Source organism: Heliangelus exortis, chromosome 27 (assembly GCF_036169615.1).
Source record: "Heliangelus exortis chromosome 27, bHelExo1.hap1, whole genome shotgun sequence".
Classification (NCBI taxonomy): Eukaryota; Metazoa; Chordata; class Aves; order Apodiformes; family Trochilidae; genus Heliangelus; species Heliangelus exortis.
In genome coordinates this window covers 2,884,412-2,897,656 of record NC_092448.1, presented here as the reverse complement: position 1 = coordinate 2,897,656, position 13,245 = coordinate 2,884,412, and the positions used below count along the sequence as shown (strand labels likewise).

General features: G+C 58.2%; 2 protein-coding genes across 2 annotated transcripts in view; both read right to left on the bottom strand.

Moving 5' to 3' along the window:
• Positions 1–9,305, bottom strand: part of INTS3 (integrator complex subunit 3) — a 39,986-nt gene extending 30,681 nt beyond the window's left edge. The window contains 6 exon segments of the mRNA XM_071727209.1: positions 153–266; positions 4,890–4,973; positions 6,347–6,400; positions 6,402–6,431; positions 9,200–9,260; positions 9,262–9,305. Coding sequence (XP_071583310.1) covers positions 153–266; positions 4,890–4,973; positions 6,347–6,400; positions 6,402–6,431; positions 9,200–9,260; positions 9,262–9,290 — 372 coding nt within the window. The 5' untranslated portion in view covers positions 9,291–9,305.
• A 2,053-nt stretch (positions 9,306–11,358) lies between these two features.
• The window catches only part of NPR1 (natriuretic peptide receptor 1), a 13,845-nt gene continuing 11,958 nt past the window's right edge, over positions 11,359–13,245 (bottom strand). Inside the window, 6 exon segments of the mRNA XM_071727055.1 lie at positions 11,359–11,506; positions 11,974–12,065; positions 12,320–12,418; positions 13,041–13,140; positions 13,142–13,189; positions 13,191–13,217. Coding sequence (XP_071583156.1) covers positions 11,444–11,506; positions 11,974–12,065; positions 12,320–12,418; positions 13,041–13,140; positions 13,142–13,189; positions 13,191–13,217 — 429 coding nt within the window. The 3' untranslated portion in view covers positions 11,359–11,443.

Below are 13,245 nucleotides of genomic sequence, written 5' to 3'. Positions count from 1 at the left end.
GTGCTGCCCGCCCACCCCCCCCCCTCCTCCTCAGGGATCTCCACATTCCAACCTCCCCGGTCCCCTCCCCAGGGACCTCCACCTTCCAACCCTCATCCTGCTCCAACCCTTGGATGGTGGGAAGGGGGAGGTCTGGGGAAGTTTCTCCTCACCTGGGTCCTGCAGGTGTCCTGCAGCTTCAAGTACTTCTCCATGAGAATATGGTTGATCTTGTTGAGAACAATGTTCATCCCATCTCTGCTCACCAGGGCCAGGTCCCTGTAGCACTGCAGAAGAGGAGAAGGCCAGAGGTGAGGAACCCCAAGAGAAACCAGGCAATGGTTTTCTCAAAGGTAGCAGCAAAGAACTGAATCTCAGGGAAAGAGGAGAAGGCAGGCAGGGAGAGCCATTCGTGCCCTGGATTCAGGATTTCAGCCCAGGAGCTGCAGGTTTCTCACTGGGTTGTCCCTGTCCCCTCATCCCAGCCTTCCCTGCACTCTGCCACCACCCTGGAGAGAAAAGACAGACACAGCTCCTTCAGGAAGGAGCAATTAATAAAAACCATTTCCAGACCCTCTGCTCCAGCCTCTCTGGCACCACTGCCAACCAGAACCACGCAGAAGGTTCTTGGGCTTGGGCTCACAGCACCACGGGAGCTCCCTGGAGAAGCAGGATTGTCCCATGGCTCCTGCTCACAGCAGCTCTCCCAGGGCAGGCAGAGCTGGCTTTGGAGACTGCTTGGCTCCAAACTGCTCCACAGGGTTGGGCTGGATTTGGGTTGGAACTCCAGACATCCTGCCTGCTGCTCCAAACCCAGGGATTTGCTGGGGCTGGAGGGAAAGGGAGGACTTGAAGGTCTGAGCTTGAAAGTTCCCTCCCAAGCCTCACCATGCTGATTCTCTGACTTTCTCCACTTGTCACCAGTGGGCAGAAAGCAAAGGTGTTGGCTCTGCCTTCCCTGGTGGCCAGGACAGCAGCGGGGGGGAAGTGGGAGGGTGATTAGGAAGTAATTTGCTAAGTGGGTTCTGCATGAATGTTAATTTGTGCCAGGAAAATGTCACAGATCTTCCAGAGAGCAGGGGTCTGGTCTCTGCAGCCTCCTTTGGAGAGTTAATGAGGCCTCCAAAGATCTCTTTGATGAGGCTCCCTATGCTCCAGGCTTGCTCCTTCCCTTATTCATAGAGCTCTGGGTAAAAAAAATAATTTTAAAAAAAACCAAACAACAACAACATTAAAAATCAAATCCAAGAGGTGTAGACTCTTTGGGGCCTTTAATTGCTTTGGAAATGCTAAATGGATACCCAGCAAAGCAGAGCCAGACTCTGAGTCTCCAGGCAGATAACCACCTGGCCAGGGAACAACAGCAAGAAAAGAGAACCCCAAACATGGCCCTGATGGGAAAATCTGGGTCCAGGACCCAGTGGGTGCTGCTGGGTGCCCTGGGCTCTGCCTGGGGTCAGACAAAGCTTTCATTTCACTTGGAAGACACCTGTGGTGTCCTCTCCCTGCCCTGCCTGGACCCCACCACCCATCACCCCCCTCTCACTGCCTTTCTGCACCCTTTTTGGAGGTTTTCATCTCAGGAGCTTCTGTGGTCCCAGAAGTCCCCCTGGGCTGGGTGAAACTCAGGGGCTTTGGTTTCCCACCAGATGTGTACGAGGTGCAGTGTCCACATCTGCATTTAAAGCCACCAAGAGGTCCTGTGATCCAACCTTCCTGCCCAGAAGGGCTGGAACAACCAGCTCAGAGAGACTCTTTAAGGGATTTAGTTGTGGTTTTTAAGACCTGGGAGGAAGGCCACCACAATCCTATTACCTCCAGAAGGTTTGGCAGCTCTTGCCCTCAAATCCCACGGCCAAACACTGCAGAAAACCCAAATCACCATCCACAATGTTGCTGCTCCTTGGCCCAAAGCACAACTGGAGAAGAAGCCCTCGGGAGAACAGGTCCCACTCCACCAGGATGACAAGATGTCACCAGCCTGTCCCTCACCCTAACCCTGACCTTAACCCTAACCCTGACCCCATTCCTCAGGCTCCTGGACCCCTGCCCAACAGCCTCAGGGAAGAGGGAGGGGGAACCAGGGATGGAACCAATAATCCAAAGGAAGGGGCTTGGAGGAAATATCTTCAGGGGGGTGGGGAGAGAACCTGAATTTCTTGTTTATTGCCACAAACCCATCCCCTCCTCCCTACCCTCGGCAGAGCGGAGCCAGCGCTCCCTTTAATTAAGGGCAAGGAAGGAAAAAATGTTGTGATTGAAAGGAGGGGAGAAGGAAAAGAGAAAAAAAAAAAACAACCCTCGGGTGGAGGAGAGAGGGACTTGGATGCTGGAGGAGATGTCAGGGAGGGCTCTGTGCCCTCTGATCCTGGATCCCAACATTAATTAAAGCTCCAGGTGCCGGGCGGAGGAGGGAGCGGTGATGGATCAGCTGCTGTCACTTTGCTATTTGAAGGGCACTGAAGTGTCCCCCACCTCAAGTGTCCCTCCCCGAGTGTCCCCTCCCTCCTTGCAGCTGGAGCAGAGCAAATCTCTCCTGGCTGGAGCATCCAGGCAACAAAAAAAAACAAAAAAAAGGGGAGGAGGAAAGCACTGAGCTTCAGCCCTGTGGGGAGGGAAGAGCCAGAGGTTCCGTGATCCAATCCCCAGCACAGGAATTGGGTTTGCAACTGGGAGAAAAGTTGAGGAAGCTCCACTTCCCCCTCCAGGCACCCATGAGGGACCCACAGCCTGGGGACAGGCACCCAAGGTGACCAAGTGGCTGCCCTGACCAGCACCCACTGCTTGGCCCAACGAGCACTGAAACGTCCTGGGAGAGACCCAGGGCCACCCACAGAGCTTTTTTTTTTTTTTTTTTTTTTTTTTTTTTTTTTTTTTTTTTTTTTTTTTTTTTTGGGGTGGGGGGGAGGGGGCAAACCAGGGTGGGGAAGCCTTGTGGGCTGTGTTTGATTCAACCTCACTGGGTTGGGTGCTGACACCCAAGGCTGCACCAGCACCAAGTGTCCTGCACCCAGGAGCTGCTTGCTGGAGGATGAGCAGCAAATCCTCATCCCAGGATTCCTGTCCCCTCTGAGGCCATCCCAGGATTCTTGTCCCCTGGGAGACCATCCCAGGGCTCTCCCAGGACCCCGTATCCACCAGGATGAACTCAGAGTTCACCCCCTTCATGGGCAGGGAGCAAAAGCAAGGAGTGATTCCACCCTTTCCAAAGCCTGGCAGGAAAATCCCTGCCTGCTTTCCCATCCTTCCTGCCTGGACCCAGGGCTGGTGGCAGCAGCAGCAGGTGACATCAGGGTGCAGAGGGTGACATCAGGGTGCAGAGGGTGACATCAGGGTGCAGAAGGTGACATCAGGGTGCAGAGGGTGACATCAGGGTGCAGAGGGTGACATCAGGGTGCAGAGGGTGACATCAGGGTGCAGAGGGTGACATCAGGGTACAGAAGGTGACATCAGGGTGCAGCAGACTGTCAGACCCAATTTCTCCTCCCCAGAGCAGCCCCCAGGGAGCAGGAGCCCCTTCAGTCACCTCTCAGGAAGGTCCCCAGGAGGAGCCCATTGTGGCCCCAGGCTGCCAGCTTGGAGGGACAGTGACAAAGGACCCAGAGTGCTCCCCCCTCCAGCAGAGGGGAGCAGGAGGAAGGTTCCAGGATGGTTTCTCTTGGTCCCTCGTGGTGGGATGGCCACAAAATGCTGTGGAGATGGAGAACTGGAGCAGGATGGATTTGCTCAACCTCTGCTTCCACCTCCTTCGTGAGGTTTGTGCTCAATAAACAGTGCTTGGATACTTCCCAACACATCCCAATGGGATCCATCACACCCCTGTGAGATCCATCACATCCCATTGGGATCCACCACAGCCCAGCAGGATCCACATCCCTGGGAGATCCATCACATCCCATTGGGATCCACCACAGCCCAGCAGGATCCACCACAGCCCAGCAGGATCCACATCCCTGGGAGATCCACCACATCCCAGTGGGAAGGAGGGCGTTTTATTCCACATGGAGAAGGCTCAGCCTTTGGAAACCCATCCTGGAGAGTGCTGCAGTCAGCAAGCAGAAATCCCAAGGGATTTCTAGGGGGATGTGTTCAGTGGTGCTCTGAGCTGCTCCAGGTTTCCAGGTGCTCAGCACAAGAGGCAGAACCAGACCCAGAAGCTCCGGATCCAGCGACGAGTTCCAGGAATGGATCCATTGCTTTGGGGGAGAGAGCTCTGCCCTTGGAGCAGCCATGAAATCCAGAGGCAATATTCCATGTGTCACCTTGAGGTCAGGATCTTCAGAGCATCCCCAGCTTCAAGAGGGCCACTCCAACCCTTCCCAAGTCCCTGGGTCACCTCACAACACAAACGCAGCCAAACAAGGACCCCCCTGGCACTTCCCATGGGGCTTTTTTCCTTCCAGCCACTGCAAATTACCTTTTTTTCTGCAATAAAACGTTATTTTCCACTCCTTTTCTCCTCCCCCAGCACCCCCAGTTTGTAGCATTAAATCCTCCATCTTTAGAATGGAGAAAAAAAAAAAACTTCCTGTAGGTGAGTAACCACAATTTGAAAAAATGCTCTTTCCAGCCTCCTTAGGAAAAAAAAACCCTCTTTAAAAATTAAATCCTGCCTGTGAAATTAATAGAGCAATTTTCTGTAGGAACTGAACACACATTCCTCCTCAGGAGTCTACTACAGGCATCTCCACCTGGTTTCCAGCATGGAAATCCATTTTGGACAAAGCAGAAAGCAGGAAAGCTCAAGAGTTCCTTGAAGATTCAGTACTTACCCCTCAGGGAAAAAAAAAAAAAAGCCACAAAAAACCCCAATTAATTCTGGGGCTGTGAAAGAACCTTTCCTGATGGCAGGAGTTTGCCCCAAGGCAAAAAAAAAAAATTCTCTGGTGCTCCCCAAGGTGTTTTTTTACCTTTTGAGCCTGAGCAGGTTCAGTTAAAACCAGGGTGAAAAGGCCCAGGCAGATCTCCTCGTGCTGGGGGGTTCCTTTGCAGATCTGAGAGAGAAAAAAATGGGGGGTTAGAGGGAGGGAAGGTCTGGAAGGAGGAAAAACACCCTGAGCCCACAGAATGGTGCTCAACAGAGCAGCCAGGAGCCTGGGAGGACTCCAAGCAGGATCAGGAGGGGCAAAAGCCACATCTGGACATCTCTCAGTACCAAGAACTTCCCAGCAGCTTTCATTGCTCCATTTCAGGTTCCTGAGAGGTGACAAACCCTCAGCTTTGTTCTCTTTTTCTACATTTTCTACATGGACTTTTCTACTTTTTTTTTTAATTGGTTTTCTTTTGTTTTGTTTTTTTCCCCAAAGTGGGAAAGAATTTCAGAGCCCTGGGCTGCTGAGCCTTTCCTGTCCCTCTGACAGCCCCAAGGTGTTCTGGGGAGGGCCAAAAAAAAAAAAAAATCCACAACCATGTTTGTGAGCCCATTCCCATTTTCCATGACAGCTCTCCTTATAGGGTAACATCTGCAGCTTGCAGGAAGAGTATTTTAAGACCCACACAGGGTTTCAAAGAAATATTCCATCCCTCAACATGCCCTTTCCTGGGATCTGGAGTCTGGCTGTTGGGGGACCAGGAAAAAAAGCTGATTTGAGGGATGCAGGAGGAAAAAACCAAAGGGTGGAAGAGTCCTGGCATTGGATTTTTCAGGGATCTGGAGTCTGGCTGTTGGGGGACCAGGAAAAAAAGCTGATTTGAGGGATGCAGGACAAAACCAAAGGGTGGAAGAGTCCTGGCATTGGATTTTCAACTGATTTTCAAGGATCTGGAGTCTGGCTGTTGGGAGGTCAGGAAAAAAAAGCTGATTTGAGGGATACAGGAGAAGAAAACCAGAGGGTGGAAGAGTCCTGCCATTGGATTTTCAACTGATTTTCAGGGATCTGGAGTGTGGCTGTTGGGAGACCAGGAAAAAAAGCTGATTTGAGGGATGCAGGACAAAACCAAAGGGTGGAAGAGTCCTGGCATTGGATTTTCAACTGATTTTCAGGGATCTGGAGTGTGGCTGTTGGGAGGTCAGGAAAAAAAAGCTGATTTGAGGGATGCAGAAGGACAAAACCAGAGGGTGGAAGAGTCCTGGCATTGGATTTCTCAGGGATCTGGAGTGTGGCTGTTGGGGGACCAGGAAAAAAAGCTGATTTGAGGGATGCAGAAGGACAAAACCAGAGGGGGGAAAGGATCCTGGCACTGGATTTTTCAAGAGGAATTGCCCAAGGATTAAAGCCATGGTGTTGGTTTTGTCTGGTGTTGAGAGAGGCTGAGAGCCCCCAGGGCCTCTTGTTCTCCATCCTCAGAGAGAGCCCAGAAGGTCCAATGGACCCAGAATGCTGTCCCCCAGGGAGGATCTGGTGGCTCTGGAGGAGGTGACACTCACGTGGGCATTGAGGGCATCGTTGGCTTCACGCTCCGAGAGGCCGCTGGTCAGCGAGGGTCACGATGCCCACACACCTTTCCAGTCTCTGAAAAAGAGGAAAAAAAACCTCAAAAATCAACTGGGGAAGCAACAAATCCACTCCAGCACCCCCCTGCCTGACACAAAAAACACAACAGAGGTGGCTTCAATCCCCACCCAAAGCACCTGGAGGGCAGGGAAGCAGCCAGTGACCTCTGGCTCTGGGCTCCTGCCGAGGCTCCAAAGTTCCCTCCCAGCTGGAGGAGTTTCATTTATCCCCAAATTTGGGGTTTTTTTTCTGCCCAAAATTAAACATGTGACCCCCCCCACACACTCTGTCAGTCAAGGAGTTCTTCCTGAAATCCAATCTATTTCCTTCATATCCAATTTTCTTTTGCTGGGGGCACCACTTCCAGGAGCGTTTTGGGCACGGGGGGTGATTTGAGGGACCCCTGGAAGCTGAGATCTTGATTTCCTTGGAAAATCAGGGAAGGAGGAAACGGAGCCTGAGACAAACAAGCAGGGGGTGAGGAGAAGGTTATTTTTCGAGGGTCATTTCTTGATTAAAATGCAAACACATCCAAGCAACTAATTAGCAACTCTTTTGCATATCAAAGGGGCTTGAAGAGGGAGGAAAAAGATCCAGCAGTGGCAAAAATGGAGTTGGGAAAATCCCTCTGGAGAAAGGAGCTGAGTTGGTGGCAGAAAAGGCAGCCAAGGGGCCAGCAGAAGGAAGAGTTTGGCAAGGAAGTTCAGGACACAGAAAATGTCTTGGAGCTGTGACCTGCTGGCAGAGTGCTGGGCTCAGGGGGCAGTGATCCCTCTCCTTGGGATCAGGGGGCAGTGATCCCTCTCCTTGGGATCAGGGGGGCAGTGATCCCTCTCCTTGGGATCAGGGGGCAGTGATCCCTCTCCTTGGGATCAGGGGGCAGTGATCCCTCTCCTTGGGGTCAGGGGGCAGGTGATCCCTCTCCTTGGGGTCAGGGGGGCAGTTGATCCCTCTCCTTGGGATTAGGGGCAGTGATCCCTCTCCTTGGGGTCAGGGGCAGTGATCCCTCTCCTTGGGGTCAGGGGGCAGTGATCCCTCTCCTTGGGATTAGGGGCAGTGATCCCTCTCCTTGGGATCAGGGGGCAGTGATCCCTCTCCTTGGGATCAGGGGGCAGTGATCCCTCTCCTTGGGATCAGGGGCAGTGATCCCTCTCCTTGGGATCAGGGGGCAGTGATCCCTCTCCTTGGGATCAGGGGCAGTGATCCCTCTCTTAGGGATCCACTGGAAAGGCCCCAACTTCTCCCCTTCTCCCTGAACAAGGGAGACTTCCAGAACTCCTTCCAGGAGTTCCACCCAAACCCCAGAGCAGATCAAGAGGATCATTTCTTTGGGGTTAACACTTGGGATGAGATTTTTTTTTTTTTTTTTTCATGCTCCAGTCCTTCCCACCCCCCCAGACAGATGCATCCATCCTACTGCCACCAGCTGCTCCTACTGGGAGAAAGGGAACAACTGGAGAAGGAGGGAGAAGGAGGGAGAAGGAGAGGAGAAGGAGGGAGAAGGAGGGAGAGAAGGAGGGAGAAGGAGAGGAGAAGGAGGGAGAAGGAGGAGAAGGAGGGAGAGAAGGGAGGGAGAAGGAGGGGAGAAGGAGGGAGAAGGAGGGAGAAGGAGGGAGAAGGAGGGAGAAGGAGGGAGAAGGAGGGAGAAGGAGGGAGAAGGAGGGAGAAGGAGGAGAGGAGGGAGAAGGAGGGAGAAGGAGGGGAGAAGGAGGAGAAGGAGGGAGAGGTTTTCTCCCTCAACGTGGCAGCCTCTTGACTGCCAGAACCCAACCCTCACACCTGGTTCTTCCCCTGTACTCTCCAGTTCCTGTTTTTTTGAGCTTTGGAAGGTGGAAAGATGAAACTGGTGACGGGAAATCCAGCAGCAACCAGGAGGAGAGCAAAAATTCCAAGCAGTTTCTCCCAGCTGAGGAAGTTTTGAGGCCCTCAAAGCCTTTTTTCCCAGTGGTGTGAGAGGCAAGGGGAAGCCTCGCTGGAAAAAAAACCACTCCTGGGATTCTCCTCCTGGTTTTTGTTTCCTCACAATCACCTGAACCAAACCCCACACCCCCTGACTGCTGGGGGCTCCTTCCCAGGCTCCAAGCTCCCAGGAAAAGTCCAGGTGAGAGCCAACCCAGAGCCCAGGAAACCCTGGAGCTGCTTTTCAACCCCCAACTGAAGCTCTGGGCCACGCAGGTTGGAAGCTGGGAATGTTTTATCCAGCCCTGGACAGAACCCAAAACACACAGGGGGACTGATGAGAGCTTGGAAGGAATAAAAATACCCAAACAAACAGCAAAAGAGACTTCCCAGACCTTGAGACTCAGGTATTCCATTTACCTCCCTGGTTTCCTCCTGCCATTAAAAACCAGAATGGTTGGGGGGAGGGTGTTGGGTTTATCTTTCGTTTTCTGAGCCCCAAATCCATTTGTTTCCATCCCACAATAAATAACCAGGGGCTCTCCTCAACTTCCCACCTGGGAAGTCACAACTTTGGGAAGATCCCTGGGAGGCAGGTGGCAAACCCAGGGATTGAGCCAGGCAGGTTCTTGGCTTTTCCACAACAGGAACAGATCCCAGTGGATCCCAAACCTGGACAGGAAGCTGAGACCTGGCAGGGAAAACCTCACAAAGTTCCCCAGGGTTTGGAACAACGAGTCCTGAGAGGGGAGGGGGGGGGGGCAGAGAAACCCCAACTGAGGGCATGGGCAAGGGGAGCAACCTCTGCCCCCCCTGCCTGCCCCCCCAGGAGGGGCTAGAGCCTGTAAAACCCCCTCCCAAAAAAGCCCCCCAGCCCCAGCACCTACCTCCTCCAACTCATCCTTGGCATCCAGAAGAGTGGAGAGCAGCAACTTCCCTCCTCCTGCCCGTTCCCCCCTTCCCCTTCTGCAGCTCCATGGCTGGGGAGGGGAGGGGGGGGGGAGGACCAGCCCCTATCTGGGGGGCTTGGTCTGAGAGGAGCTCCCCCCCCCGCTTTCTTTTTTGTCTTTTTTTCTTTTTTTTTTTTTTGGCTTAGCGATTCCCCCCCCCCCACCCAGTTCTTCCTGGTGGGAGGATGGGGGAGGGGGGTGCTGAGGGGAAATCCCCCCCCTCTGGAGCACCCCCGAGCTCCTGCAATGGGGCTGGGGGGGGGGGTCTGCTCCTCAGGGGCTTCACCCCAATTTGGGGGAAGGGGGGGGCACAGAAGGGGGGGGGGGGGGGGCTGCTCTTTGACAAGGGCCTACGGCGGGCCGTCTGGGGGGGCTGTGGGGAGGGGGCTCCCTGTCAGCCGGGCCAGGAGAGGCCTTTGAGGGGGGGAGGGGGAGGGGGAAGACCCCCGTGGGGGGGGGGGTTCTGTGGTGAGGGGGGTCCTGGGGAGGAAGGGTGGGGGGGCGGGGGGTGCGGGGGAGGGGTGACAGATCCCGCGGTGCGGGGTAGGGAGGGCAGAGCGGTGCGGCCGCGGGGGTGCTGCCGGGGTGTTGGGGGGGGAGAGGGGGGTTGGGGGTCCCGTGGGGCGGCCGGGGCGGGGGTCCTCGGGTGCCGGGGGGGGAGGGGAGCGGCTGGCTCCGCACACCCCCCGCCCCAGCGCCGCCGAGCGGAAGTCACTGAGAGAGGGGGGGGGAGGGACCGGGAGAGGGGGGGGGGAAGAGGAAGCGCGAACCGGACGGAAGCTCCCGCCCCCTCTGCCCGCCCGCCTGACCAATGGCAGCACAGAACGGGGCTCGGAGTGACAGCGCGGGGAGAGGGGGCGCGGTGAGGGGGCGGGGCTTCGGGGGACCATCAGCCAATGGGGAGAAGGGGGGCGGGGACTGAGTCGGCGGACGCTCCGCCCCCCTCTCCTGCTCTCCCCGGGAACCGCGGGACCCAGGGACCCCCCGGGACCCCCCGGGAAACCCCCGACCCGTCCAGGACCTCTCTGAACCCCCCCCAGGACCCCTCGGGGACCCCCCAGACCCGTCCGGAACCCTCCGGGACCCCCCCAGGACCTCTCAGGGCATCCACGGTGCGGGACCCCCTGGGATCCCCAGACCCTCCCGGGGACCCCCTCAGGGATCCTCCAGGACCCCCCCAGCCCCTCCTGGTGCCCCCCCAGGGACCCCCAGACGATCTCGAGTCCCCCTCAGGGACCCCCCCAAGGAATTTCGGAGCCCCCCCAGGACATGCACGGCTGGGACCTCTCAGGGACTCCCACACCCACCCGGGACCTCTCAGGGACCTCCCCAAGGAACATCAGGACCCCCCAGAACCTCCCGGCCCCCCCCCAGCCAGGGCTCCCCCGGGACCCCCAAGATCCTCCCGGAACCACTCGGGACCCCCCCAGGATCCACCCTCGGGACCCCCCCCTGTACATTCACAGCCGGGACCCTCCCGAGACCCCCCCGGGGTCTCCACAGCCAACCCCCCCGTCCCACTCGGGGGCAGTCCCTCTGTCCCCTGTCCCCCTCCACTCCACTCGGACCCCCTCACCCTCCCCCAGCCCTTGGACCCCCCCCTGTCCCCCACCCCTACCCTGGGGACCCCCATTCCTTGAAACCCCCCCTGTCCGTCCTCCCATACCATGGGGACCCCCCGCACCCCCCCCACCCCAGCCCCCCCTTCTCTGGGCCCCCCACCCAGTGGTGAGACCCCTCCCAGTCCCTCAGATCCCCCCCTCCCCGTGTCCCCTTCTTCAAAGCCCTCCCCCCCTCCTTCTCCATGAGACCCCCGGGGCCACCCGGGGGGGGGGGAAAATGGGTGCGGGGGGAGGGGGGCATGGGGGGGCCCCCCACTGAGACCCCCAGCGAGTGTGTCCACATCGGCTTTATTATAAAAATTAGAGCTCTAATGACCCGCCCCACGGGCTGGGGGGGGTCCTCATGTCCCCCACCATGTCCCCCCGCTCCGGGGGGGTGTGGTCATGTGTGTCCCCCCCCCAACAATGGGGGGGACGGGGGTACAGTCCCCCCCCGCGGGACCCCTGCCCCGCCTGGGGTTGGGGGGGCTGGGAAAGGCCCCGCGGGTTCAGGGCGGGTTTTTGGGGGGGTGGGGTGTCAGCCCCCCACCTCCCGGTGTCTGTTTTAGGTGGGAGGGGGTCAGCCCCGGGTGCTGCCCCCCCGCTCCCCCAGCAGCCAATAGGTCCGAACCTTCCCCTTGCCCTGTGGAAAAAGAGGGGGGGGGGCATTTTTTTGGGGGGTTGGAGGTTATTGGGGGGGTTCAGGGCTGTTGGGGGGGGTCAGGGTTAGTGGGGGGAGGATCAGGGATGTTGGGGGGGGGGAGGTCGGGGTTATTAGGTGGGGGTTCATGGCTACTGGGGGGGGTGGTCTGGGGCTACTGGGGAGGGTCGGGGTTATTGGGGGGGGTCCGAAGCTACTGGGGAGGGGTCGGGGCTGTTGGGTGGGGGGGGGGGTTGTTAGAGGATCCACGGGGATACCACGGGGGGGGGCTGTTGTGGGGGGCAGGCAGGGTCCGGGGCTGCTAGGGGGGGTGTTGGGGGTTACTGGGGGGGTCCAGGGCTATTGGGGGGTGAGGGAGGGATGATCAGGTCTGTCCGGGGGGTGTTTGGGAGGGGTCAGGACTGTCGGGGGGGCTCGGGGAGGGTCCGGAGGGGGGGGGTCGGGCTCACTTTCATCTCCACGTCCCCCCGCAGCTCCAGCTCGAAGCACCCAAACTCCTCCAGCACGGCCTTGGTCACCCCTGAGATGTGAATCCTCAGGGCTGGGGGGGGACACAGGGACACACACACAACCCCTCAGCACCCGGGGGTGGGGGGTCCAATCCCCTCAGCACCCAGGGGAGCCCCCCCCGACCCCATCTCCCCCTCAGCCTTCTCACTGGGGGTACCCCCCCAGTCCTGTCCGCACCCAGGGGTGCCCCCCCCCAACCCCCATGGGTGCCCCCCAGTCCTGACATCCCCCAGGGGTGTCCCCCCCATCCCTGTGGGTGTCACCCACCCCCCACCCCCCCCTCACCCTCCCCGTGGGACTCCATGCGCGAGGCGGTGTTCACCGTGTCCCCGAACAGGCAGTACCGCGGCATCTTCAGACCCACCACGCCGGCACAGACGGGGCCTGCAGGACACCCCCGGCAACCCCTGTCACCCTGCCCTGTCCCCACCTTGTCACCTCCCCTGTCACCTCCCTCTGTCCCCACCTGGTCACCTCCCCTGTCACCTCCCCTGTCCCCACCTGGTCACCTCCCCTGTCACCTCTCTCGTCACTTCCCTCATCACCTCCCCTGTTCCCACCTTGTCACCTCCCCTGTCACCCTCCCTCTGTCCCCACCTTGTCACCTCCCCTGTCACCTCCCCTGTCCCCAGCTGGTCACCTCCCCTGTCACCTCCCTCTGTACCCACCTGGTCACCTCCCCTGTCCCCACCTGGTCACCTCCCCTGTCACCTCCCCTGTCCCCACCATGTCACAAACCCCTGTCACCTCCCTCCTCACCTCCCTCCTCACCTCCTCTGTCCTCACCTTGTCACCTCCCCTGTCCCCACCTGGTCACCTCCCCCATCACCTCCCACCTCCCTCCCATCACCTTTCCTGTCAACCCCCCCCTCCCCTGTCACCACCTCTGTCCCCGCTGACCCATGTGGACACCCTGTCCCCATCTGTCCCTGTCCCACTCTTGCAGATCCGTGTAGATGCCACGTCCCCGTTCCCGTTCCATCCCTCTCCCCCCCCTCTCCCTCACCCGTGTGGATCCCAATCCGCAGCCTCAGTTGCTGGTGGGGTCTGTGCCGGATCCGGAAATTCCTCACGGCTTCCAGCAGGGCCAGGGCCATGCGCGCCACCCTCGGGCGCGTGGAGCTTCCCGTTGCGAACCGGCAGCCCCGACACCACCCATGTAGGCGTCCCCGATCGTCTCCACCTGGGGACACCACGGGGACACCGGGTGA